The sequence below is a fragment of the Chrysemys picta genome, chromosome 13 (genome assembly GCF_011386835.1).
Source record: "Chrysemys picta bellii isolate R12L10 chromosome 13, ASM1138683v2, whole genome shotgun sequence".
NCBI lineage: Eukaryota > Metazoa > Chordata > Testudines > Emydidae > Chrysemys > Chrysemys picta.
In genome coordinates, this window is record NC_088803.1 from 23462387 (window position 1) to 23487278 (window position 24892).

Here is a 24892-nt window from a genome sequence, read left to right on the forward strand (position 1 = left end):
CTGGCTCATGGATCTCAGGCTAAGCGGTTGTTTAATTGTGATGTAGAGCAGTGGTTCTCAAACTTTTGTACTGGTGACCCCTTTCACATAGCAAGCCTGTGTGCGACCCCCCATTATAAATTAAAACCACTTTTTTACATATTTAACACCATTATAAATGCTGGAGGCAAAGCGGGGTTTGGAGTGGAGGCTGACAGCTCGCGACCCCCCCATGTAATAACCTCGTGACCCACTGAGGGGTCCCAACCCCCAGTTTGAGAACCCCTGTTGTAGAGGTTCAGGCTTGGGCTGCAGCCCAAGCTCTGGAACCCTCATACCTTGCAGGCTTCTAGAATAAAGGCCCCAGCCTGAATGTCTACACCACAGTTAAACAGCCCCTTAGCCCAAGCCCCACAAGCCAAAGTATTCTGGCACAAGTCACTTGCAGGTGTCTAATAGCAGTGTAGACATACAGTCGCAGTGGGTATCCATAAACTGTTTTGTTCCTGGTCATTACCCAATCCTTCAAGCCAACAGAGAATAGCTTTTTAGGGATGAGCAGTATCTGCACTTGGGCCATTCATTGGTATCTATAGCAAGCCCTAGCTTATGATTTGCTGCACATAGCAGACTTACTTTGACTAAGCTCATTGTGGAAAACCTTCATTTTATTAGCGCAGCCCTGCACAACAGTATTTTCTCCTACAGTAATAGATCCTGATGGTCAGAGTGGCCTGATGGTTAAAAGCTTATATGTGCATGCAGTTGAATTTTGATAGTCCAGTAGATTCACAGAATCAGGGTTGGAAGGGACCTCAGCAGGTCATCTAGTCCAACCCCCTGCTCAGAGCAAGACCAATTCCCGGACAGTCCTCTTGGTGGACAGAAAAAAGTTGCCATTACCTGACAGTTGCCAATAAGCTAAAGGCAGGTTTGCCAGACTGCAGCCAGGGATGGAAGTGCTAGGATGTGCCCATACTGGGCCCCAAGGTACACTGTGGGCAGTGGCAGGGAGGGGGCCACTACCCAGATGTTGGGGCTTTCCATGGGGGGTGGGTGAGGGGGGGACTGAGGGAATACAGAGCTGTACCATACCTCTCCCTGTGCTCTCTGGGTTGCATCCTACTCTGACACCATGACACCAGGGACCCAGGCTCTGCATGTCCCAGCAGCCCTGTTCCCCATAGAAAGCCACAGCCACAGGCAGGTTTGCAGGACTAGACAGAAAAGGCAGTGATGGGATGTGCTGAGCCCTGGCTCTCAGCCTGGAGAGTGCAGGGAAAGGTACCATGCACCCTCCAGCGCTTCCCTGTCTGCAGCCCCGCAAACCAGGCTGCAGCTGACGCTCAGCCCAACCCCCCAAATCTACCTGCAGCCCAGGCTTTCCATAAAACAAGTTAGTAGCCAGCATGCCTGTTGCTCATATCCAGATCAATTAACATTATAGTCAATTGGACAGTATCTGTTCCATGCAAAATGTTTTTATTAACCAAAAATTATCTGGGTTATCAAGCAGAATCCCCTGTATTTTGAATACCTGTAGTTTGCATGTTGCCATAATGGACCCATTCTTTTTAGTAACTAGGAGTGAGTAAAAGCATTGAAACCACATGAATTGTAATTGGTGTAACCTGGGGAATCTGGCATCCATGTGATCAAGGGCAGCTTTAAGCCTACACATTTAATTTTTCTGCAGCTAAGTGAACAAAGACCCAGAGAAGGTTAGCCCTTATTATTTTTATTACAGTAGCACCACTGTTCTAGGCATGTAGTAAGGGACAGTCGCTTCCCCAAAGAGTTTCAATCTAAATAGACAAAACAGACAAAGGGGGAGGAAAAGGAAGTAGTATCCCCATTTCGCAGACGAGAAAATTAGGCTATGTCTACACTAGCACTTCTGTTGGTAAAACTTTTGTTGTTGGTCAGGAGTGTGGGGGAAAAAAACCAACTGACCGTCAGGAGTTTCACCGACAAAAGCGCCAGTGTGGACAGCACGATGTCAGCAGGAGACGTTCACCCGCCGATATAGCTACCGCCGCTCGTTGGGGGTGGTTTAATTATGACAGCTTGAGCAAACATGGAATGAGGCCACTCTTCAAATTTCTTTCTTTCTCTAGTCAACTCTGCAGTCTGCCTTTCACCCAATTCATTCTTCTGAAATCAGTGTCGCTAAAGTTACTTCTGACCTCCACCTGGTCAAGTCTAACAGCTCTTCTCTGTCCTCATTCTTCTGGAATCATTTACTGCCTTTAACAAAGGCTACTGGCTCTTCCTCTACACATCTCCATGCTCTTCTGAGAAAATGCATCTTGGCACTCATATTTCTGACTACTCTCGCTTTTCTTTCCAAAGGCTGTATTCTCCTTTCTTATACTCTCATAACAGGAAAGGAGAATAGTGTGTTCTGTCTTCTTCTCCTTCTATAGTCTAGGTGATTTCATCTACTGCCAGGAGTTCAACTATTACCTTGATTCTAACTACAAATACACTGTTCCATCACAGCTGCTCACCTTCTGGGCAGTCCTGCACCTATAGGTGCATCTCCAATACCTTCTCCTGGAAAGCATCACTGCCACTTTAAGCTCAATGTTGGAATCAGATATTCTTTCTTCTCCCCATTTTCTATTAATATCAACCTTACAGTCACCCAGGTTCAAAATCTTGATTTTTCTCCAATCACATTCATACCAATGACAAATCCCATTGGTGGTGGTTCTACATTTCCAGTGTTCTTCCTTTGTCTTTTTGGCCATAATAATCCTCCTCTGGCAATTTCCTGCCTTACCACTGCAACTTCCTCTCTTCCCAAATGCAGCTCTTCCTTTATTTGCACACAAATCTTCCCTATTCCCATCCCCCCTTTCTAAAATATCTGGTTTGGCTTCCCCTCCTTCCATATGGAACTGAATCTTCACTTCATTTACAAAGCACTTCAAGAACTCTACTCCTACTATTCCCCCCCCCCCCCCCTACCATATTCTCTCTGCCCACAATTCCCAAAGTCAGGTTTTTCATGCCATCCTTTGTGCCTGGAACAGCCTCAAATAAATGTATGCCAAACACAGCCCATCTCTTTAATAAACCCTTTAAAAAAAAAAGCCATCCTTTTAATGAAGCATTCCAGTTGATCATACATCATTCTGTGTTTGTTCTGCATTGACCATATTCATGGCTTTATACTGTATGTGCTTCAGGGCAGGAACTTATGGGACCGTACATCTGTTTCATAGTGGGGTATGCTGTATAAACAGCATGAATGCCATTTTAGTGACTTCTTACACAAGTCTTTCATAGGAGATCCATCAGCAGCACCCACTCTGCAAAAGATTTGTAGTGATGCCAATTAAGATGATCAACTGCGGGATTAAGCTTAGCAATAACATCAGTGATAGAACACTATTAAGCCCTAACTGTGATGTGATATTCTGGCCACATGCTTCTTTTGTCCTGCACTGTACTAAAAATGATTGAGACAGGTGACTTTAGAGGTCCAGAATCAATTCCTTTAGAATATTTTGAGATATTCTGGACTTCTCTGATGACTGCCCAGTCGTGGAATTAGAGAGGTTGTCTCACTAATAGCCATCTACATACTCCAACCCCTTGCAGGTTGATCATATTTTCAAAGTGAAAAGCTGACACTATGGAGGGGAAAAGGGTCACGGGGAAGAATTTTGATGGAGAACAAACGGTTATCGGGAAGTTGTCTCTTCCTTTTCCCCCATTCACAATGAAAAAAAGGGAATAGTAAAGGGCAAGATGGGAGAACACAGTATTTAACCTTGTGTCCCCCCCTTTGCTTTTCTCTTCTAGTCCCAATCTCTCCCTGACCAGTCTACCTCTCCTCCCCACATACACCAGTAAACCTACCATCTCATTCACAACACACACACACACACACACCCAATTTGCCACCACAACCCACTCCCCTGCTGTCTCAGAATCAGGCTAGCCCAAAGGCTTGTGCTCCCTGCTCTAACTACTCCCTCTACTTACAGCCCACATGCTGCAAGGACTCCAGGGGGTGCGTATGACTGCAGACAGCCCCAATACTCCACAGCGTATTGTCACAGAAAACCTGTATTTTCAAATGAATTCCTTACACTTCAACTGGAGGTGTTTTGCAGGGATAGGAGTCCCCCAGTAGTGGCAGGTACTGCACCCTGCAGTACAGCCACCCTAGTACTTAGTTATGACATTATTGATGGGTCTTAGCTCCATTTGGCCCTAACAAATAGTACATGTCACTGCATCTACTTAGAGTAATATTAGCTAGTCTCAGAATAAGGTGAAATATCCCAATATAAAATGTTTAAATCATTAGACTAACTCCAAGACGGTGAACATACTTCTTTTCATTTGGTGTTCACTGAGGAAGAAAAATCAAGCTAAGTTTGGGTGAGTAAAGTTTAATATTTATAAAGGTACAAAAGATATATTTGTTGCGCAGTAGAAAATCTTTGGCTTATTATTGGTATTATAGTAGCAACTAACAAGGATCAGAGAGACCCGTTGGACTAAACATTAATGAAAATTATAGGTACAGGGAAGGAGATACCACACCACATCATAAAGCCAGGCCAAAACACTGGGCAGGTACTGTATTTTAACAGCAATTACTGCTTATGCCCATGCCTTTTCTCCACCAGTATGCCCCTCATATCTGTATTCTTCCATTATACAGGCGCATCAAGATTTGGAATAGATTTTTTTATTGTTTGAAATATCCGGTCCTCGTTTCGCTTTCATGAACCAAACAGGAGGGAGACAAAGTCATACTCTCCCAAGTTACACCCCTTCAGGACACTAAACTGAGATTCCACTCAGTGGTCTGTGCAGGACTTCCTGATACAATCACCCTACTCCTTTCATGCACTCTGACCACCAGGGAAAGAATTACTGTTGAAACTTAAGTTATCCTTACTTTCAAAATTAATCACCCCACTGAGATGAATGGGGCAGTTCACATCTTTTGGAGCTCTCTCACATTGCCTGCAAATCAGTATGTTACTGACTTTGTATAAACAAAGGTTAAATAAATTTATGTCAGTTTCTGCATCAGTTTAATTCAATTGAGTTAAACAGATGCACTTTTCTAGTAATGACATAATTCTATTCTCGATTCAGTTTGAAGTGGTCTTTGCAGCCATAAGGACTACAGACTTAAATTATTCTAAAATGAAAATTCTGGCCTTAGAGCAAAAAAAATGACAGCTAATAAAAAGGTACCCAGTCTCCAAAAACTAGCCTCTTTGTTAGGGGAACGAAGAGTGATGTCACAAAGTGTCTCTCCCTCCTTAAGAATGAGCATGCCCACCTGCCTCAGTTGTGAGTAAAGAGAATTGCTCCTCAGTTTAAATATTTGTGTGACATTCAAATCTGCCAGAGATCGTGCCAATGTTCTCCAGCAAAGAGAGGAGAATTAGGACCAAATTTCAGGTATTAAACAAAAAAAAACAAAAAAAAAAAAAGAAATTTCTACGAACTCCAGAAGGTACACTTTTAGGTATATGCTTTAAAGTCTTTTTATTTAAATATAATACTAGTCAATGTGGCCAGTTTACCAAAACAGGGGTAGGCAACCTATGACACGCGTGCCAAATGCAGCATGCGAGCTGATTTTCAGTGGCACTCACACTGCCCGGGTCCTGGCCACCGGTCCAGGGGGTTCTGCATTTTAATTTAATTTTAAATGAAACTTCTTAAACATTTTAAAAACCTTCTTTACTTTACATACAACAATAGTTTAATTATATATTATAGACATAGAAAGAGACCTTCTAAAAACGTTAAAATGTATTACTGGCACGCAAAACCTTAAATTAGAGTGAATAAATGAAGACTCAGCACACCACTTCTGAAAGGTTGCCAACCCCTGACCTAAAATATTTTTTATACCCAAACTGTGTTTGACCTGGGACAAAATAGAATGGGGGGGAAATGATACTGACTATTCTTTATAAAATATATATCAAATTGTGTTAATCTTTAAGAACAAACAACATCTAGGGCAGGATTTTCAAAAGTGCTCAGCATTGACTTAACTGCTCCCCCTGAAGTAAATATATTTTATCCTTTACTTAATAGAAGCAGATTTAGGCCCATGATGAACTCTCATGAAAAATAGACCATGTGGGATTTTCAGAGCTTACTCTTTTACATTTTGGATGACTATGTTAAATAGCACCCATAGTAACTAGCCTTTCACTTTTGTTTTGCTTTCTAGTTCTCATTCACTTGCTCAATGCTGCAATATTTAGATTATATAAACTGTAGGGCTATGTTTACATTTAAAGAAAATTCCATTGTTTTTACAAAAATATATTAACATCTCTACTAAACTTGTTAAAGCTCATATGAAGAAAGCCTAAATTTTGGACTAAACTTGACCAGTGTCCCTTTAACCAATGCCATCAACTTGAAGACAAAAGCATTCAATACCCGAATCTGCCACTGACTTGAGAAAGTGTCAATAGTTCAGGTCACGCCCTCCTCCACCTGGGTTTATTTTTGAAGCAGACTCATAATACAGTAATTCCTCACTTAAAGTCGCCCTGGTTAAAGTTGTTTCGTTATTAAGTCGCTGTTCTATTAGAGAAGATGCTAGTTTAAAGTTGCGCCCTCCACCACCACTCCCAGCGCCTGCCAGCGAGCCCTACAGATCAGTGCCTCCCCTCTCCCTCTCCGTGCCTCCTGCAATCAGCTGTTTCGTGGCGTGCAGGGAGGCTGGGAGGGAGGAGCAAGGACGTGGTATGCTCAGGGGCAGAACTGAGCAGGAAGAGGTGGGGGCGGAGCCTTGGGGGAAGGGGTGGGGTGAGGCCGGAGCCTGGGGCAGAGCCGGGGATCAAGCACCCCCCCGGCAGTTTGAAGTCGGCACCTGTAGCCCCAGAAGCCTATGGATGTCTCCAGCTGTGCAGGGATCTAGAGGCCCCGTGCCTCTGCATTGTGTGTCCCGAGCGTACCATGCAACCTGGCAGATTGGTTCCGTTAGGAGACAACTGGTCTCCCTAGTACCCCGGGGGGGGGGGGGGGGGGGGGGGGGGAGGAAGTGTTCAGTAACACACTGGAGCAGGCATTTGTGTGATCTGCTACTCAGAGGCTAGCAGACATCCCCATCGAGTCCTGGGGAAGGATGCAGCACAGTGTCATTTCCTATGTGCTGCAGCTTGCCTGCTCTGCCTGGCTCTCATGTTGAGCCCAAACCCGCAGAACTTGCATGGGGAGGACTCTGCAGGCCTAGGAGTGGGGGTGTTGTTGGCCCACACCCTCACCAGAGCTCTGGGGCCAGAGGATAGTCACTTACCTAGTCACAGCTGTGAGTCAAACCGCATGTGTCTTTTGTCTGGCGAAACTTTTTTCTCTGGAACCTAACCCCTCCCTCCCCCCATCTTACATTAATTCTTATGGGGAAATTGGATTCGCTTAATATCGTTTCGCTTAAAGTCGCATTTTTCAGGAACATCACTACGAAGTTAAGTGAGGAGTTACTGTACTTACCCAACCTCAGTAAAACATTAAGAGCCTCAAATGAAAAGCTCTAAGTAAATGTACAGTGTTATGAGCAAGGCTCTGCTTATTCCATGGTAGACTGAACCTAAGTTCTGCTGGAATGGTAGTCTGGAAATTCTAGGCCAGTTTTATTTGTATTTTAAAATGGAGATTTTATTGAATTAGTTATGAAAATAAACTAAATAGCAGCTTTTAAAAAACATTAATGCTGTCCCATCACGACATTCAGCTTTCATTGTGCAGCAGCAGATTTTTTTTAATTGCCAGTGCATATCACTGTAGCAACTGTCAGAAGGGGGCACAGTTGTGGCTTTTGCCTACCTCAAATGTATAGAATGGAACACACTGGTATCATGAGACAATACCTGGAGGTTTCTGCCAAAATAATCAGTGAAATAATGAAGACAGTGTAAGTATTTCAGTTAAACCTCCCACTGAAATGAATATGGGCACTGCACAACCTTCATATGTATTGTTTCAAAGCAGGGAACATTGATTTAGTTAAACTATCCACAAGAGCTAGAAACATTTCTGAAATAAAAGCTTAGATTCTGGAGCAAATTTCAGCAACTGTGGAACAGTCCTGATTAAAAGTTAAAAGATCAAGTAGCAGATATTATAGCAATGAGAGCCTTATAAGTACCTGAAAACTAGACAAAAAACTATGAATTCTTGATGGGGGGGGGGGGGGGGAGAGAGAGTAACAGTTCAAAATTTCACTCAATTAGCCAAAGAAGTTTGGTTAGTCTGGTTTTTGTTTTAACTAGTATAGACTTAGATTGTACTTTCAGTTTCCACCCAAATCTGCCTTCAATTTTGGTTGAATATTGGGTTTCTACTGATGTGGAGAACAGCTGTATCATGAAGTTTTCAAGTCACCATTTATATATATTCTATAGTGATAGGTCCAAAAGGCAAAGTGTGAAAAGCAAGAGTACTTTGGTAGAAGAAGATTCCTGCATTATATGACAGATCCTACACACCTCCCATTGTAGAGACTACAAAGAAATTGTACTTTTCATCCATTGTCTTCATTGCACAGTTCTGTGCTGCACAGCCTTGGAGTCAGCCAGGAGAACACTCATTAAATCCTATTCCCAGAGCTGTAGTAACTCTGTAGTGAACTAATATACAAATGATAAAGTGAGCAAAGGCCACAGTAGTTTATAGGTAATAAGAAATGAGGAAAATAAGTTTCCAAAGGGGGAAACATAAAACCATCTTTTCACTTCCAAGTGGGTATTCAACTGGAGGGTTATAAAAATTGAGTTGGTGTAAGTCAATCTTCTTTACCAGGCTCCAAAGCTTATTTTAGTACATTTGGGAAACATCTGGGAACTACATTTGCACTTAAGGACCATTTCATACACAACATGAGGACATGCCACAATTTGAAAGCGGAGAAAACAAGCAAATTTAAGTTCAGATCTATGATGCTGTAAGGTCCCTAGAAGCAGCTACCTTGTTTCATTCCCCTCCCTCCTGCAAAAAAAAAAAAAAAAAAAAAAAAAAAAAAAACTTACACAACATTGTCCCACTGGGACTGTGCCCATTAAAAAAAAATTTGAGGGTTACCACATACAGGAATCTGCACAGACAACTTATTTGCAAATGTAGAAAATAAAGGGTGTAAACCATCCATTTTGACGCACATGAACCATATGTTAAGACACACTGGAGCAGCGAGAAAGAGAAGTGCATTAAAACAAAGGATAGGCAAGCTTATAAAACTATCATTACCAGACAATTCAACATTCAGACTCAAAATGACGGAAGACCTGAGCCAAGAACATCCAGACGCCGCGGGTGGGAAGTATTCCCCAGAACATGGAAATTTCAGGCCCTTTTCCATTTGGGAAAAAAATAGACCCTTGAGACCTACTGAGTCAGGAAAATCATTTCTATGGAAAGGAGCTACAGCACACTCACAAGAGCAGACACCAGGAACAGTGTAGGAGAGGAGCTACAAAACTCAATTATGGAGAGAATACTAGCAACTGATAAAGATTTTTCATTTTGAGGGAAAATCTTTAAAGGAAAATAACTTAAACTATTTTACAATTTTGTGCCTACCTAAAATGGAAAAGTCTTATAACTGGAAATAATTAGAAAAAAGTTTTCAAGTTTCACTTTGTGCATGACACCAGCGTACAGTCACTTTCCCTGTTTTGCTGATGGCTAGTTGTACTTCCTTTTCATGCACTAGTATGACATCAAGCACTGCTCTGTGCATGAGGTCTCCATCACTACTCTTCAAGTCCCTGCAAGAGTGTTTTCCAGTAGCAGCTAAACAAACTGAAGAGGCAGCAGGCAGGAGCCTGCAAGGGGGTGGGGGAGATAGAGGGCCTTGTTCTCAGACTTACACACTTTCCCTTTCTGAAAGCTCTGCCCCAATAAACAAGCAGGAGAGCAGAAAACCCGTTTTTAAATCATGTACATATTATCTAAAGGGTAAGTAAATACTTTAGAAAAGTCAATTTAAAAAAATCCTCAGTTTGACAGCATCTTTTGAGTTTAAATATAAATGTTTCCCAGATGTCAGCCCAGCTGCTGAATCTCACTAAAAATAATTAACTAGAATCAAGCAATCTTACTGCAGAGGACACAGACTGCAGACTTCCACCTACACTAAATTCCAGATTTGTATAAAAAAGTGAAGTCCTTTGATTCTGGGACCTGACATGTGCTACAATCATTTACTTTAAGAAATCAGAGAGGAAACTCCAACACAGAACTTAAAACCAAATGAATCAGAATTGATATGGAATTACTAAAAGTGTTTATTATGGTAACTGAGATGAGCTCGTCCTTTATTAAGAACTCCATTCCCTATTCTACAAAAAATATCCTACAGAAATATACATAACAGCTATTGACAAGATTTATTTTTTTCACATGTTCTTAGGAGAACACATGTGAGTTCTAAACTGCAGCCAAAATCAAGCAAAACTCTTGGTCTATTTGTGGAATTCTCCAAAGAGCTCAGTGTAATCTGGCATAAACTCTTGTTGGTTTATCCATATCCCTCCCTGCTCCAAAAAAACTCTGAGGATGGACATTTGTGTGTGTAAACTTATTATGAAAAGGATACTCTTGTTCTTATTTTACTGTAAAGGACATAACCTTCAATTTTCTAAACCAACAGAACCCCAATCACTAATATTTAGATTTTTAAAATGACAGTATTCCTTTATTAATAAAGTCTTAGCTTTCCCAAAATATGATTGGTTGTGCAAGGAAACATTCTTTCTTGGAGTATTAAAAGTAGCAGCTTTATTTTTTAACATGTTTATTAAATAAGACTACTTTAAAAACAGAAAAAATACTTAGATTTAATATCATGGTGGCACCTGATAGTAACAATTCTTCCCTGTCAATTATAAGCCTCTTTTTAAATAAGGTGTTAATAAAAATATAATTATACACACTGTTGAACTTGTTTACTAATAAGCCCAAGATTCATATTTTCTCATTAACTGCCATATTTTTTACACATGATAAATTTTTCTGAGTGATAATTTTACAAGTTGAAGGGACACAGATATTTAGACTCTTCAGACTAATAACTTCTGTTTTTACAGTTTCAAATTAGCCAAAGTAACTGACAAGCAGCACCTACTTTTAATAACCACCATCTGCTAGGCTGCCACCACCATCTATTAACGTCTTACTGTTGCTACTACCTGACACCTGTAAGCTCGGAATTTTTTCTGTATGAAGTTTAAGTTATTGATAAATGGTATCCTAAATTTTCATTACTTTGATTCTAACAGTTTAGGACAGTTTGTCTAACATGAAAAAGTTGCTATGGCAACTTGGTGTATGACTGATGTTTTCAACTAATTCTAGCACAATGCATACTTTACACTAGCTTTAAGAAATTAATATATTTAACTATTGTAAAAGTGCACAACTACAGTGTTTATACAAAATATACCTCAAAACTCTCTAGACAAAGAGGATTTCTTAATATTTATGGAGAAATCCACAGAAATACTTACAAGTATATATTTTACAGAGATATATTTACTAACCCATTACACTAAAGGACAATGAACATATCAGCTGTTTGGCAAGATGCAGAAAAGAAAACTCAAACCCTTCATTAGAAAGTTCCTCTTCCAAATACAGCATTTACATAAATTTTTGAAAACAGAATTAAAGCATTTACAAATGCACAACTTATGAAACAGCTTTACAAATCTTTTAGACCATACAGAAAATTAAAAATAATCAGAAAATGAAAGATTTCCAACACAAACCTGCAACTTGTTAGAAAGTCTGAAGGAACATGTGTACAAGCATGTTTCACAGTGAAAGCAATATCTAGAGTATTTTGAAAGGTATACCAAAAATCCCACACCCAAATACCAAGAGGAGCAAGATGCACAGCACTGTATTAAATCTTAGATACACAAGGAATCAAATTCCAGATAGCAGTAGTTTAATTACATTTCACAACAAGAAATGCCTTGTTGTGATTCATTCAAGCTTGAAATACAGTTACCACCAGTTTCTGCAAGCCACATACTAATAAATTCTTAATTAAATTAATTCTGTGAACAATGAAGGCAGGTTTTCCTTTTCAATATTTTTATTCTAGTATGAAATATGAAGAAACAGCACCCAAATAATAACTGCAATATAATATGAAATTAATAAAAATGTACTGTTTTAAGAACAGAGCAAAATTTAAAAAAATAAACTGAAAGACTTATTTTGTCTCCTATTCAAATATCCCATCTTTCTGACATCAGTAACAGAACTTTCAGCCTTTCAAAGAGGAAAAAAAAAATCTGCTGTTGAAACAATATCCCCAAAGACTGTTAAAATGCATAACATGAATTTTCAGAGACAGTTTTATTAACAGTAGGCTTAATTTTAAACAGTATATACAATCACATCACTTTTCCAAAGTCAGAGCACCACCTAGTAATCTGTCAAAAAAAATTGATACTCATGAATTACAAAAGCATCTGTGTAATGCAACCGCCTCTTTATTGTAGTACACCTTTATACAATCCTTCCAAAAATTCCTGTACTGTGAAATCCTCTCAGGATGTAGTGTTGCACAGGCTTTCAAATCTCTCCTATACACCACATGAATAAAACTGTTGCCACTTGCACCTCTAAATTATGCCAGGCTACATACTTCAGTGTTCCATGATATGCAACACTAAAAGGCACCATTTTTCTTCACCCAACAAACAGAATAGTTTATAGACTGCTGTGTTTAAGTACAATGATTTGCAGGGAATAGTGGGATTTTCAGACCAAGAGAAGAGTCTGAATTTTTTATAAGTGTAGACAAACTGCGAGTTCTACTTTTCACTCTTTTGTAAAATTGCTTTCTGATTCTCTATTCGCCATTAAAGGCTTTACTGCACAGTAAAGAAAATGGTAATTCTTTACAGAATTGGAATTAAACATAACTTTATTGAAAAAATACGCAATAACTCAATGAAAGTAGATTCAAGTTTTTGGGGGAACATAAAATTTAGTCTCTGAAGTGTCTCTCAGCAATATTCAGAGTCGCTGGTAATTTCAAAAATGTCTTTAATATGTTTTACACTATTCTTAAAACTAACTGGACTCCAATATTCTAGTTATATTAATCCCTTTGGTTCTCTTAAATGCGACATTCCATGTGAGTAGTTCCAAAGATGTGAGAACTACATTAAATATCCAAACTAGTGCTGACGATCCTATCCCAACTGATTTATGTAATCCTAACAAATCAAGCTACTTAAACAATGATGAGTGTTTTCTAGTTGTTGCTTGTATGGCATCAACTTTATAATTCAATTTTAAGTAAATAGTCAACTCAATATATTTGAGGTTATACCTACACTTATGTGGCAAAAGTCTTATTCTGCACAGTTTTAAATGCAACAATAAAAATAACTAAAGGTTATTCCACAAAGAACAGCTTGAATTTTACAGAACAGTTCTGCTCATATGCATAGGAATTAGTTTGGTAGACACATCAGCAATGTGCATAATTGACTGTTCACATACAGCAAGAACCTTTGAAAAACAATAAAGGTACATACACAAAACAGTTAATCTGTGTACACTGAGAATTCATTCAGTTGCAAAGTAAATTCAGGACTTTAAACAAAGCTTTGACCTGTAACAAAGCAAATTCAGCCAGCTTTTAACCAAATCTAGGAATAGCTATCTTGTTTTACAGTGGCTTGCAATAGCACACACTCACTGACTTCATCTTAATACATAACTACTTCCCTAATCCAAAACTACATAAAACCAATCTAGATTCCTTGATAAGCATTATGTGGCCAATTTAGCTTGAGCAAACTTTTTCTATTGGTGAATAAGAATCTGTCTTTCTTCTCCACACAGCCGTACTGGGAAATTCACTGCACACTTATCCTTGCAGTGATTCTTCTGTAAATGGTTAAACCAGTGCTCTGCCTTCTCAAAACAAATTTGTTTGCAATTTAAACAATCCACAGGTTCTACCCTGGAAATACTATAAAAACAATCTGGATGAATTAATCACAGCACTATGAATATCTATTCTACAAACATTTTATATGAACGGCTACCCTAAAACAAGTTTGACTTTTCTCGAACCTATAGGTCTGTCATTTAGATCAACAACAGCTGCCATTGCTTCATCACGAGACTCAAATGCAACCATTGCTTCTCCTGTGGGCATACCCTTTTCATTGTATTTTAAACACACGGAACCTGGGATCACTTGGTAACCATAAAAGAAATCCAAAATTTCATCCACTGATACCGTAAAAGGCATGTTTTGCACTTTAATGACAGTTGGGCCTGGCTTTCCAGAACCTGTTCCAAAACCAGGGGGTCCACTAATATGTAAGTTTCCTGGTCCAGGTCCAAACCCTGGAGGTCCACTTAAATGTCCAAGACCACCTGCAATACCAGGAGGGCCACTACCAAAGCTAGGAGGCCCACCTAAATTACCAGGCCCATTCCCAAAGTTTTGAGGTCCCCCTCCAAAACCTGATGGTCCACTCAGATTACTAGGACCACTCCCAAAACCTGGGACATCAATACCAGCACCAGGTAAACCACTACTTCCAACTGAAGGCATTCCTGGTCTAGAATCACCAAAGCCACCCATTCCTGGCGGTGGAAGAGGGGGACCAAATGTGTTAGACCCACTAAAATTACTGGGAAAATTAAATGGAGGGCCATTATTTGCATCTTTTGAGTTACCACCCATAAAGGAATGCTCATCCCCACCAGCATTTTGCACTCCTGGCATTGCCGCATTCCCTTGCATTGGCATTTTCAGCAACTTTTTCCCTTGGGATGGTGGATTTCTCTCAATTTCTCTCATTTCTTCTAGGGTGATTACACGTAAAATAACATCTCTTCCATTCAGCTTTTTACGGTGGAGGCGCTCTGACTTACGAGCATCATCTTCTGTTTTGAACTGAACCAGTGCTTGTCCTAAACCTTGCCCGTTGTTATCAACAAGAATTTGTACAGAGTTTTCTTCCACTGACAGTCCCTCTAGAAACTGAAGGATTTCCATTTTTGTAATATTGTATGGAATATTTGATATATGTGCACACAACTTTGGCGGGCCTGTTTCTCCCTCAGTATTCATCATGACCTCTCTCTGATCATAGCTGAAATTCTGCAATCTTTTCCGAATCATGTCTATCTTTTCTAACATACCCTTTTTGGTTATGGGATGAACTTGAATAAAACGGTTCCCTATGTACTGTTTATGATGACACAAAGCTGCCTTGTAGTCAGCTTCATTCCTGAACTCAACAAAGCCTTCACCAATTGCTTTCCCATTGGGTCCATAAGCTATATAAATACTGTCTTCAACAATATCTAACTTTTTAAAGAAATCTATCACATGTTTGTTCTCTGATTCAAAGGGAAGACCTTTCAAATAAACACAGAAACCCTGCTCATGAGGAGATCTTGACCGTGACCTTTTCTGTCCACTAGGAGATTTGGACCTAGAAAGTGTCTGCGGAGGATGGGTTTGTCCAGTAGGACCCATGGTTTGCTTGAAAGTTATATGGCCTCCAGCAGACACCCACTGTCTCTCTGTTGCAGGACTAACTTCAACATAGCGCTGAATCATCAGCATTCTGTTTCTCTTCAGTGCTTCAAAAGTATCTTGAGGAGAGAAAAACTTAACTAGTCCATTTCCATTATTTCGGCCTAAGTGATCCTTCAGCATATGTACTGCATCCACACGGAGTCCATGGAAAAAGTCTTTCACATCAGATTCTGTTGCAGAAAAGGGCATTCCATGAACACTGACATACAAGTCATCTGGGTTGATAGAATGGGGTTTCACACCACTTTGAGAATTCATCTGAATAGGATTTACAGGATTCATAGGACCCATAAACAATGGATTCAAGCCACTGTTCATACTCATTGCTGTTCCAGACCCATTCATTCCAGTAGGTAAAGGTGCTATAGGTGGAGGATTCATAGGAGGCATTCCTGACATAGGAGGCATAGGTGTCATTGGTGGTACAGGAGGAACAGGGGGTATTGGTGGTACAGGGGGAACAGGGGGCAGCGTAGGTACAGGAGGCGGGACAGGTATGGGGGGAATAGAAGGCATTGGTGGCAAAGATGGCATAGATGGGATAGGAGGAATTGGTGGGGGTGGTACTGTGTTCATAGGGGATGCTGTGCTAGGTATAGTTGAGCTAAATGTTGGGCTACCAAAGGTAGCTCCAAGATTTGGAGGTGCAGTTCCCATACTGGCAGTTGAGAACGTGGGTATGTTTTTGTTGCTTTCATGCACAGAAGTAGCTGCAGTTACTACACTAGGAGAAGGATTGTTAAAATTAGGTACTGTAGTAGGTAAGTTTACCCTACCACTCATTCCAGAACTAGGCGGTGGTCCAGACCTGCTAGCGTTTGCTGGTGGCATGTCTAAATTGGCAGTTTCAAAACGCCTACGACTAAGTTCTATCATGTTTTGCATTTCAGTTTTACTGCTCAGCAACAGCGTTACTTTTGACCCTTTAATGGTACCACCTGTGCGCATCATACCAAGCCTTGCATCTTCATCAGTGGCAAAAACGATGAAAGCCTCACCCAGTTCACCCCCTACAATATGCACGCCCCCATCAGGAATGGTCAATCCAGAGAAGAAGTGGCGAATGTCCATGGTCCCCGCCACAATCGGGAGACCTTGCAAGCGGATGACCACAGCCATGCTGCGCTGAAACAACACACACCTGCAGATGAGAAAAGGCAACGGCTATGTCAGACTACTGTTTATGATACCACGTATTTACCTACAGACACCATCTACTACATTGATTACACACTCCTAAAGACATCTTGAAAATTAAAGCATATTAAGTTCTAGACTTTTATTCAAATAAAATATTAAACATTTACAACACAAGATTAACTCAAGGTTTGCACCAAAAAATCCAAAATAATCTGTTAAATCAAGATTTTAAAGAAAACTCAGCCTGAGACCCAAACAAGTGTCAATACAAAACCCAAGAGTGAGGTTAAATCAGAACTATTACTTCAGATGGTTCAATATTTAGTGGAATGTACAAAAAATTAATGTTTCAGCTAAGCAATTGAACTTCAGTAGTCACATGCAAAAAACATACCGCACACCTTGAATCTTGGAAGACTACTGAAACAATGAGACACTTTTGTATACTTAAAAGACTCGTGCTCTGACTGAACAGAAAAAGTGCAATACTTTAAATAAAGTTTAAGACCTTCTCTTTTGCACAGATCTTAAATACAAAATCTTCACAAACAGAGGGGGGAAAGGAAATTAGTTGGAATTAATCATAGCCTTAAATTTAGCTTGGTCAAATTTTTAATCAGTTTTCAATTTCTTTTTACTGTGTTTCTTTACAACATATTTACCGCCCCCTAACCCAAAAACAAGAGGGGAGGGGGAAGTTAAGTTCTTTGGGACAAGGACTATCTTCCTCTGTGTTAATGCAGTACCTACCAAAATAGGGTCCCAATCCTAACAGGACCTTTGAGCATTACCCCAGTATGAACAATATGCTTCCAGATACACTTTATTAATGGAACATGCCCCAGAATTGCAAACTCCAATATTTAAAACTACTTCTAAACAATATTTTCCCAACTTTCACTTGCTGCCTAAAGGCGAAGCCTGAGCAAGGCCTAATGATCTGTGGATCAGAACCAGGGCATGAGCACAGCTATATGGTATCCCAGTGACTGTAATTATGTAAACCTTAGGGCCAAGATTCTCAAAAATGAGTGCCTAAATTAGACCCACTAACTCAATGGCTTTACATTTTCTAAGTTTTCAATAGTTTCCAATGACTTCAATAGGAATACTGCGTGCTCGCCACTTTTTAAAAATTAGGCCATTTAATTAGGTGCCTAACTCTGGATTTAGAGGCCTAACTCATTTGTTAATAAACTTGGCCTAAATCTATAGCCATTTCCATCCTTTCTTCTCCCTTTAGGCCCGTCCAGACTAGGGAAATACCAGCATTTTAAAATGGTGCCTAAGCATCTAGTGTAGACAGGAATTAAGACCTTTAAATATGCATTGGCTGGTTGAGATCAACTCTAAGTTCACCTCCTAACTTACACAAGATAAATGGTATTTAAAAACAGTATGAATGTTTTAAAAACATTTTCCTAAGCTATTCTGGACCTTAGAGCTAAAGGTCTGTGGCAGTGGCAAAGAAAAACAGAGTTCTACCTCTCACTGTGAGCCATAACTCATATACCAGCTGGAGAAGGATGGGGCCACAGTGCAGGCTGTGAACCATACTAATAGTGAGGGACAGTCTGAACTGTCATCACTCCTTAGAAGTGGTCACCCTTCCCACCCCACTGAGGGTGGTACAGGCTACACAGTGAAATGTAACCCTGTGCTATGGTTTTTAACTTGATTAGGAAGAGAGATCAAGGTTAGGCTGGAGTTGGCTAATGTTTATTAGTTAACCCCAACTATTTTGCTACTATAGACAAAAGGCCCTAGGATATAAAGGTGTGATGTTAACATGCATTATAGCTAGGTTCCCTTGTCTTTACCCAGTTTTGCAAGTGTAAAAGGCAGAGTGTCTTGTCTAAACTAGACTTAGAATGATAGTTAGCATATTAGCTAGGACATGCTTACATTTTTACCTTAAATCTCCAGACCAAGGCCACAAGTAAAATATGCTAACCTCAATTCAACTAGTTGAGGTCAACCACGGAGGAAGTTTAGGTTTGACCTCAGCCTGCTAACTCTAGATAAAAGGAGTTAACCTGTGTATACACCAGGAAAAAGTTTAGGTCAGAATTAGCTAATCTCAAACACCTTAGTTTTCCTCAAGTTCTTTCCTAACCTAAACACACACTTAGCAGGAGGATAAGGTTTCAGTGCTTTAGATTTGCGAAGCCTAGTCCAATTCTGATTCAGAAGTCAGTTTCTTGTCCTGGGTAGTTACCAGCATCATCCTTCACCTGATCCTCTCCTCCCCTAGAATCCCATTAGCTCCCTCATTAAGCAATGAAAACCTGCTCAATACTTGAATGAAGACCTCTGAAAACTCCTATATGCCACAGTAAGTGATGTTAGAAATTCATAAGGGAATTAATTACAAACCAGATGGGCTACTGCATCATTAGGAGGCAATGTGCTACCAAAGATGTCACACCAAAGTTGGATGTAAAACTAAAGTCATGACCAATTGTGATCATACGATCCCACAGCACTTTCTGCCACACTAAAAGCATTATTTCTCAGTGTACAAGTAAAATTCAAATTCAGTTACATTTGCTTCCCTAAGTTCCCCCAGCAGTTTTGATGAAGACCTTATTCTCCAATTCCTGTTCTGCACTGTTGAGTAATATTGCTGTGCACTGTTACAGAAAATTCAAAGATTATCCACACTGACACCTGGTTGAACTAAATATTCAGGCAAAACAGGCGGCTACCACCATTTTTGGGGAAATGAGCAGTCCCGTGCATTATGGCCAACAGATCAAAGGCATCTAACTTTATGCTCTCTAGCAGTCTGTGTTTCACTCTAAACTGGAGAAGGAACATTTCTACCCTTTGAAGCATTCTGCAGTCTGCCCTTTTCCTCCCCTAATCACCATCAACAATGGGTTTTAACATTATGTAGGCTTTGGCCCATTCCTAGTAGGCATTAGAAGTGTGGCTGCCCCCTCTGCTTCCTGTCTCCTTAAAGGCAACAGCAGAGATATCAATTACCTGCAACAAACAGTGCCCTAGCTACTATACTGGTACACTATCTGCTGTGCTGCTGCTCTAGCTTTGGTTACATTTTGCTACCAGAATTTCCTAGATTGAAGGGACTGAATCTGCTAAGGCAACAGAAAATGTGATCTAAATAAAGTGGAATGCATGAAAACATATTGGTATTTTACCAATAAGAGAACACTTTCTTCCTCAGAAATACGAAGTGTAATTGTAAAGGAAGGTATATTCACCATCTTTTGAGTATTTTTTAAAAGTAAGTCTCTTTCCAGTCTTTTGGTAAAATATATTTTAAAAAGTCTTGGAATGTGTTTAGTTTGGCCATTCTGGTCTCATTTCAATACTTTCTAGAAGTCTTACAATATATGTTTTTAAGTTTATAGTAAAAAATCTGAAAATTAAATTTGTTTTCTCAACCATTTTTCAAATGTAATAGTGTAATTTTCTTCTGAACAGCAGAAGTGTTTACATCATAGAAGTAAACCATTTGTCAAACCCTGTATTACTCAAAAACCACTATGATTTCTACAATAGTATGTTAGCATTTAAAACATTTTTGTTCTGTTTTAAAAAGAGAAGTGTTATTTACATAATTTTAAGGAAACATAAATTTGACCAATCCTTAAATAAGGCTACAAAACTCCAAAACTAGTGATTTATAAGGAAAATCCTTACAAATTTAAGGAAAGCAGCATTACTGAACTGTTCTAAAACAGGGAATTTGTGTGTCACGTCACAGGATAATGTTCATATTAGAGGGACCTGATACTTAAATATTTAACAGGAAACTATTTTTAAAAAGCTAGGGTCCAAGACTGTCCACGTTACAACACTGATTAGTTTTGAAAATCATGTAATACAGCCAACTAAGGTATTCAGGAACTTCTAAATGTTAATTATTAAGAGACATAAGTCCTCAGCATTACCTGCTACGTAAAGAGATTAAACTTAGATATTTGTATTATTTTTACCCATATACCCTCAAAAATCACACATGTTTTTCCACTACTTATTTTATCTTTTGTCAAATGAAAAACATTGACTTTTTCATAATGACTTCCTCAAGCATACACCAGGAGTGTCACAATAACAGATAAGAGCATTAACTGTTGACAAATAAAGATGTTTACAAAAAGAGGTGGTTTGGATGGGTTTTCTACTTATACAACTTTAAGTGGTTAGTAATTACATATTTTTGGTGCAATATATATTTTAATTTCTCCAAAACAGTAGGAGATTTAAGGATGTATTTAGAATCCAAGCTAAATTTCTCACCAGATATTTAAAGAAGAGCACAAGAGTGTCAAACTCATTCTGTTGGGAGACAGCATTTTTATTACACCAGGGGCCACATCATTATGGCTATAACTACCTGTAATTCATAGAACTACAACTGACATCAGATCATTAAAAAATATATATCACATTTGCAGGGGTCTCTATTTTCTCATGTGTGCATGCAGTTACTCTAGTTGCATGTTCAAATGCAATAACTGAATCAGAAAATTAAAAATTTGTTTCAAATGCTCCACTTTTGCATACCTAGTTTATAATCTGGTCCTTAAGTAATCATTGGTAGGTTTCAGAGATAGCATGTCATTGAGATGACTGAGGAGTTCAGACCTCTTAGAACTGTCATTTCAAGTTAAGACAGTGCTGTATCACATTTGGAAGCTTATCACTGCAACTATAAGCCTGGAGCTTTTTTTTTTTTTTAATTACGGTTTCCATTCTGAAGACCCAATGTTTTATGGATGCCAGACAATTACATTTAGTATCCTGAATCTGGCCCACAGGTCAGAATTTGTCTAATTGCCTAATAATCTGTTAATTTAACAAGTTTTACTTTAGCTTGATATTTTCAAAGTCGCCTATTTAGTGGGACTGGGATTCAGATTCCCAGTTCCCATTAATTTTAATGGGATTCAGGTATTCCAACCCCTTAGGCAGCTGTGAAACCTAAGGATGAAAAGTAAGACTTATGTATTACAGAGAATAAACTCTTTCTGTAATTTAAAATTAACAATCACAAATGCAGTAGAATTTTTTTAAATCACTCCTGGCAGGATATCTTATTTGAATTTTATAAAACTGCTACAGGTGCAAAGTTAAAATATTGAAAATTAAGGTCCTGATCATACAGACACTTAACAAGTGATCTGGCTAGATGCTTTGACTCAACGAGACTACTCGTGCTTGAAGTAAAGCATGTCCATAAGTGCTTGCAACATCAGGGGTTAAAACTGTATTTTTTGATAAAAGCTTATTAGTTGCATAACATCTGTCATTTCAAAACAAAATGGCTTCAACGTTAATATAAACATTTTAGAAATTCACTAACAAAATTATGAACTCCTAAAACCACTCTCATGCCCAAATTCACAAAAAATAGGAGCCTATACTTACGCTCTTAAGAGTGGGATTTTCAAAAGCACCTAAGTGATTTAGATACATAAATCCCATTGATTCAAACTACAAAACGTGATGGAGCAGCACGGCCTGGTTAAAGCATTTCTACTTTCCAGTTCAATACTGGAAGGTGATGGTTGCAAATATAGTGTGGGCTTATCAATTGTGTTCAGGATTATGTTGTTCTCACTGTAAGGCTGACAGCCCCTCATCTTGACTTTTGCAGTACAGATGGGCATTTAAAGTATGAAGCATCTATGTAAAATCTGAAATTCTACTAAATTAAAAAAGTATAAAATCCACTTTAGCAATTTATGACTAAAAATGGAAAGTGAATAACTATCCACATGCAAAAATCTAATTTAAATTCAAATTAAGAAATCATTTCAATTAAAAGCTTATATTTATCTTGATAGACAATTACTTGTATTTCCAGTTTCAAAAATAATTGCTATTATCATAAGTGTGCAACACATAAGAGGACAATATTTGTCAATGTTATACACTCACAATGTGTAACTTTCAGGAAGATTAACAGAAACTGGGTACGTAGACAGAAGATAATAAGTAATTTAAGGCCATATGTAAAAAGTGTTGAACAGAGAAGGTACTGGACTAACCTCTGAATTTACATATAGTTCACAGGTATAAACACAAGTTTGGAAGGCTCAACCTAGTCCCTGCTGAGTGTTAATCTACAATACCATCACCAACACATGCACATGTTTGGCAATCCTTGGACAGAGTCTAGAAGGCAGAATAGCATTGATGCTGAAGGAAGGATTGAAGGTATCTAGCCCGAGATGTGTTACGGGACTAATAATAGCTAAAACCGGGCAGGTGGCAGACTTTTTTGCAAGGACTAGCATTCACCTGTTAAATTAAGAAAGCCTAAATACCTTCTCAGAAATAAATATATCCGAGCTCTCTAAATACTGCAAATCCTAGTTATAAGAACCCAAATACTATATATTTTACTCATTGATATCTATAGCTTTTAGGAACATGCAGAACTATTGCCTGCAGCAAATACCTACATTTACAAACAGTGGAGAATTGTTGGAGAGAGTATTAAAAACTACCATATGCTGATAAAATAGCACTACTTCAGAATTTGGCAGAAAAGTCATTTACAAGGACAACATTGCCATAAAAATGATTACCAATGGGAATCAGAGCTAAAAAGCCAAACTGTGTGTGTGCGCGCGCAATTTTTACTGACCAAAATATTTTGATACCAATTCATATATTCCACATAATTGTTAAGAATATTTCTTAACATGTAGTCAATAAGCATAAAAAGAAATCTTCATGTCAAAAATATCTTACCTGCAGAGACTGATGTTTTTTTCTTAATAAGTAGCAGAAGCCAAGCCAATCCTGTGGGCAACCAATTAAAACCAACTTTTAGACTGCAATAAAGAATAAATGGAGGCAAAAATCAATTCAGGCAACACAACAGCAGTAACAGTCCACAATGAACTGTATATTAAGAAAGTTCAGGTCTGAGACCACCACAAAGCACTGCATCATATAGCAACCAAAAGACTAAGTGCAAAAAATTTAAACACTTGTTAATCTCTTACATTTTGATAATTGCACTTGCTTAATTATACTTTGTTACCAAATTTTAACTCATAAGAATACATACAAATTAAAAGCCAGAAGACTCTCATTACACAGTATTTAACATCTCCAATGGTTGGTTGGTTGGTTGGTTCTTTTTCCCTTTCCAGACACCCGAATTAGTCAATGTATCTTTAGAAGACAAGGGTCACACCCTTGACCCCCAAAACTCACAATGCAGAATCAAATCCTGATACCGAATAATAAAACCTTACCCAAGCCATTTGTTACTAACACTATTAAGTCAATTGCTTTTTAATTCTGCACCTTCCTATCCCCACCTAAGCAAAACAGTACCTTATGCTGCTGATGAGAAATAATTAACTACACATATCAACATCCTTCCAAGAACCAGCAAAAACTTTTGAGCTAAGACACATGTCAAAGTCTCATCTTTGGAAAACGCGCGCTTTCACATACTGTACTATGGGAACCCATGCCTTTTTGTTTGCAGTCTACAGCCCTAATCTAACATGCAATACAAGAGTCAGATCCCAGTCATTCTTTGTACTCAAGATTATTACATTTGATTCGAGGGATCACAAGAGTGAGCAAAAAAGCTATATGGTTTTACTGGAAATGCTTGTGTCTACACCTGAAAAAAAATCACTTATTAACTATTCCACTACCTAATAGACCACCTCACACTATACTCTTGGCTCTCTGGAAGGTACCTATAGAAAAATATATTAAGAAAAAATTGAGAAACGTAATCAGAAAAAGTATGAATAGTTGCCCTTTTCTCATGAAGTTGGACCACCGGGGGCATCTGCTGTAAACATTTAGTATTGACATGCATCCACAAACTGGAGTTAAATGTACTGCATATAATCTAAAATAATTCACTATCAAAAGATTAAAATAAACAGTCACATTCAAAAACCTTTCAGGAAACAGGACACCAACAGCAAAATTACAAGTGAGAAAAATATGTAAACTGAAGTCCCGCAAGTTAGACTTTTGATTAAAATGACAAATATACTCATCTCCAAAACAGAGCCATGCTTTTTTATTTAAAAAAGAGGACTCAAGACCAGACAACCCCAAATTAGGAATCTGCTATTTGCTCCAAAGAGTAGCCAGTTTCAAAAAGTAATTTCCAATACAAAAAGATGCAACATAACCTGAAGGACAGCTTTCACACAAATGTTT

At 38.8% G+C, this 24892-nt stretch overlaps 2 protein-coding genes across 12 annotated transcripts in view; both read right to left on the bottom strand.

The window, feature by feature from the left end:
- The window catches only part of CPNE1 (copine 1), an 88899-nt gene that overhangs the window by 61699 nt on the left and 2308 nt on the right, over positions 1-24892 (bottom strand). For 2 of the 11 annotated variants that reach the window (XM_024111631.3, XM_065565624.1), the window contains exon 2: positions 23444-23494. The exons of 5 other annotated variants lie outside the window; for them this stretch is intronic. The gene's annotated coding sequence lies outside the window, so the exon portion shown is untranslated. Of the gene's footprint in view, positions 1-16569; positions 16711-23443; positions 23527-24892 lie in introns of those variants that run through there. 4 more of the 11 variants (XM_042854945.2, XM_065565622.1, XM_005310757.5 and 1 more) reach the window with 2 other exon arrangements.
- Positions 10735-16690, bottom strand: RBM12 (RNA binding motif protein 12). Its single transcript, XM_024111628.3, has one exon. It carries the CDS (start codon positions 16688-16690, stop codon positions 14054-14056), a length of 2637 nt encoding a protein of 878 aa, XP_023967396.1. The 3' UTR covers positions 10735-14053.

Excerpts from the sequence above, each read along its gene's own strand:
- RBM12 (XM_024111628.3), bottom strand. The coding sequence starts at position 16,690 with ATGGCTGTGGTCATCCGCTTGCAAGGTCTCCCGATTGTGGCGGGGACC.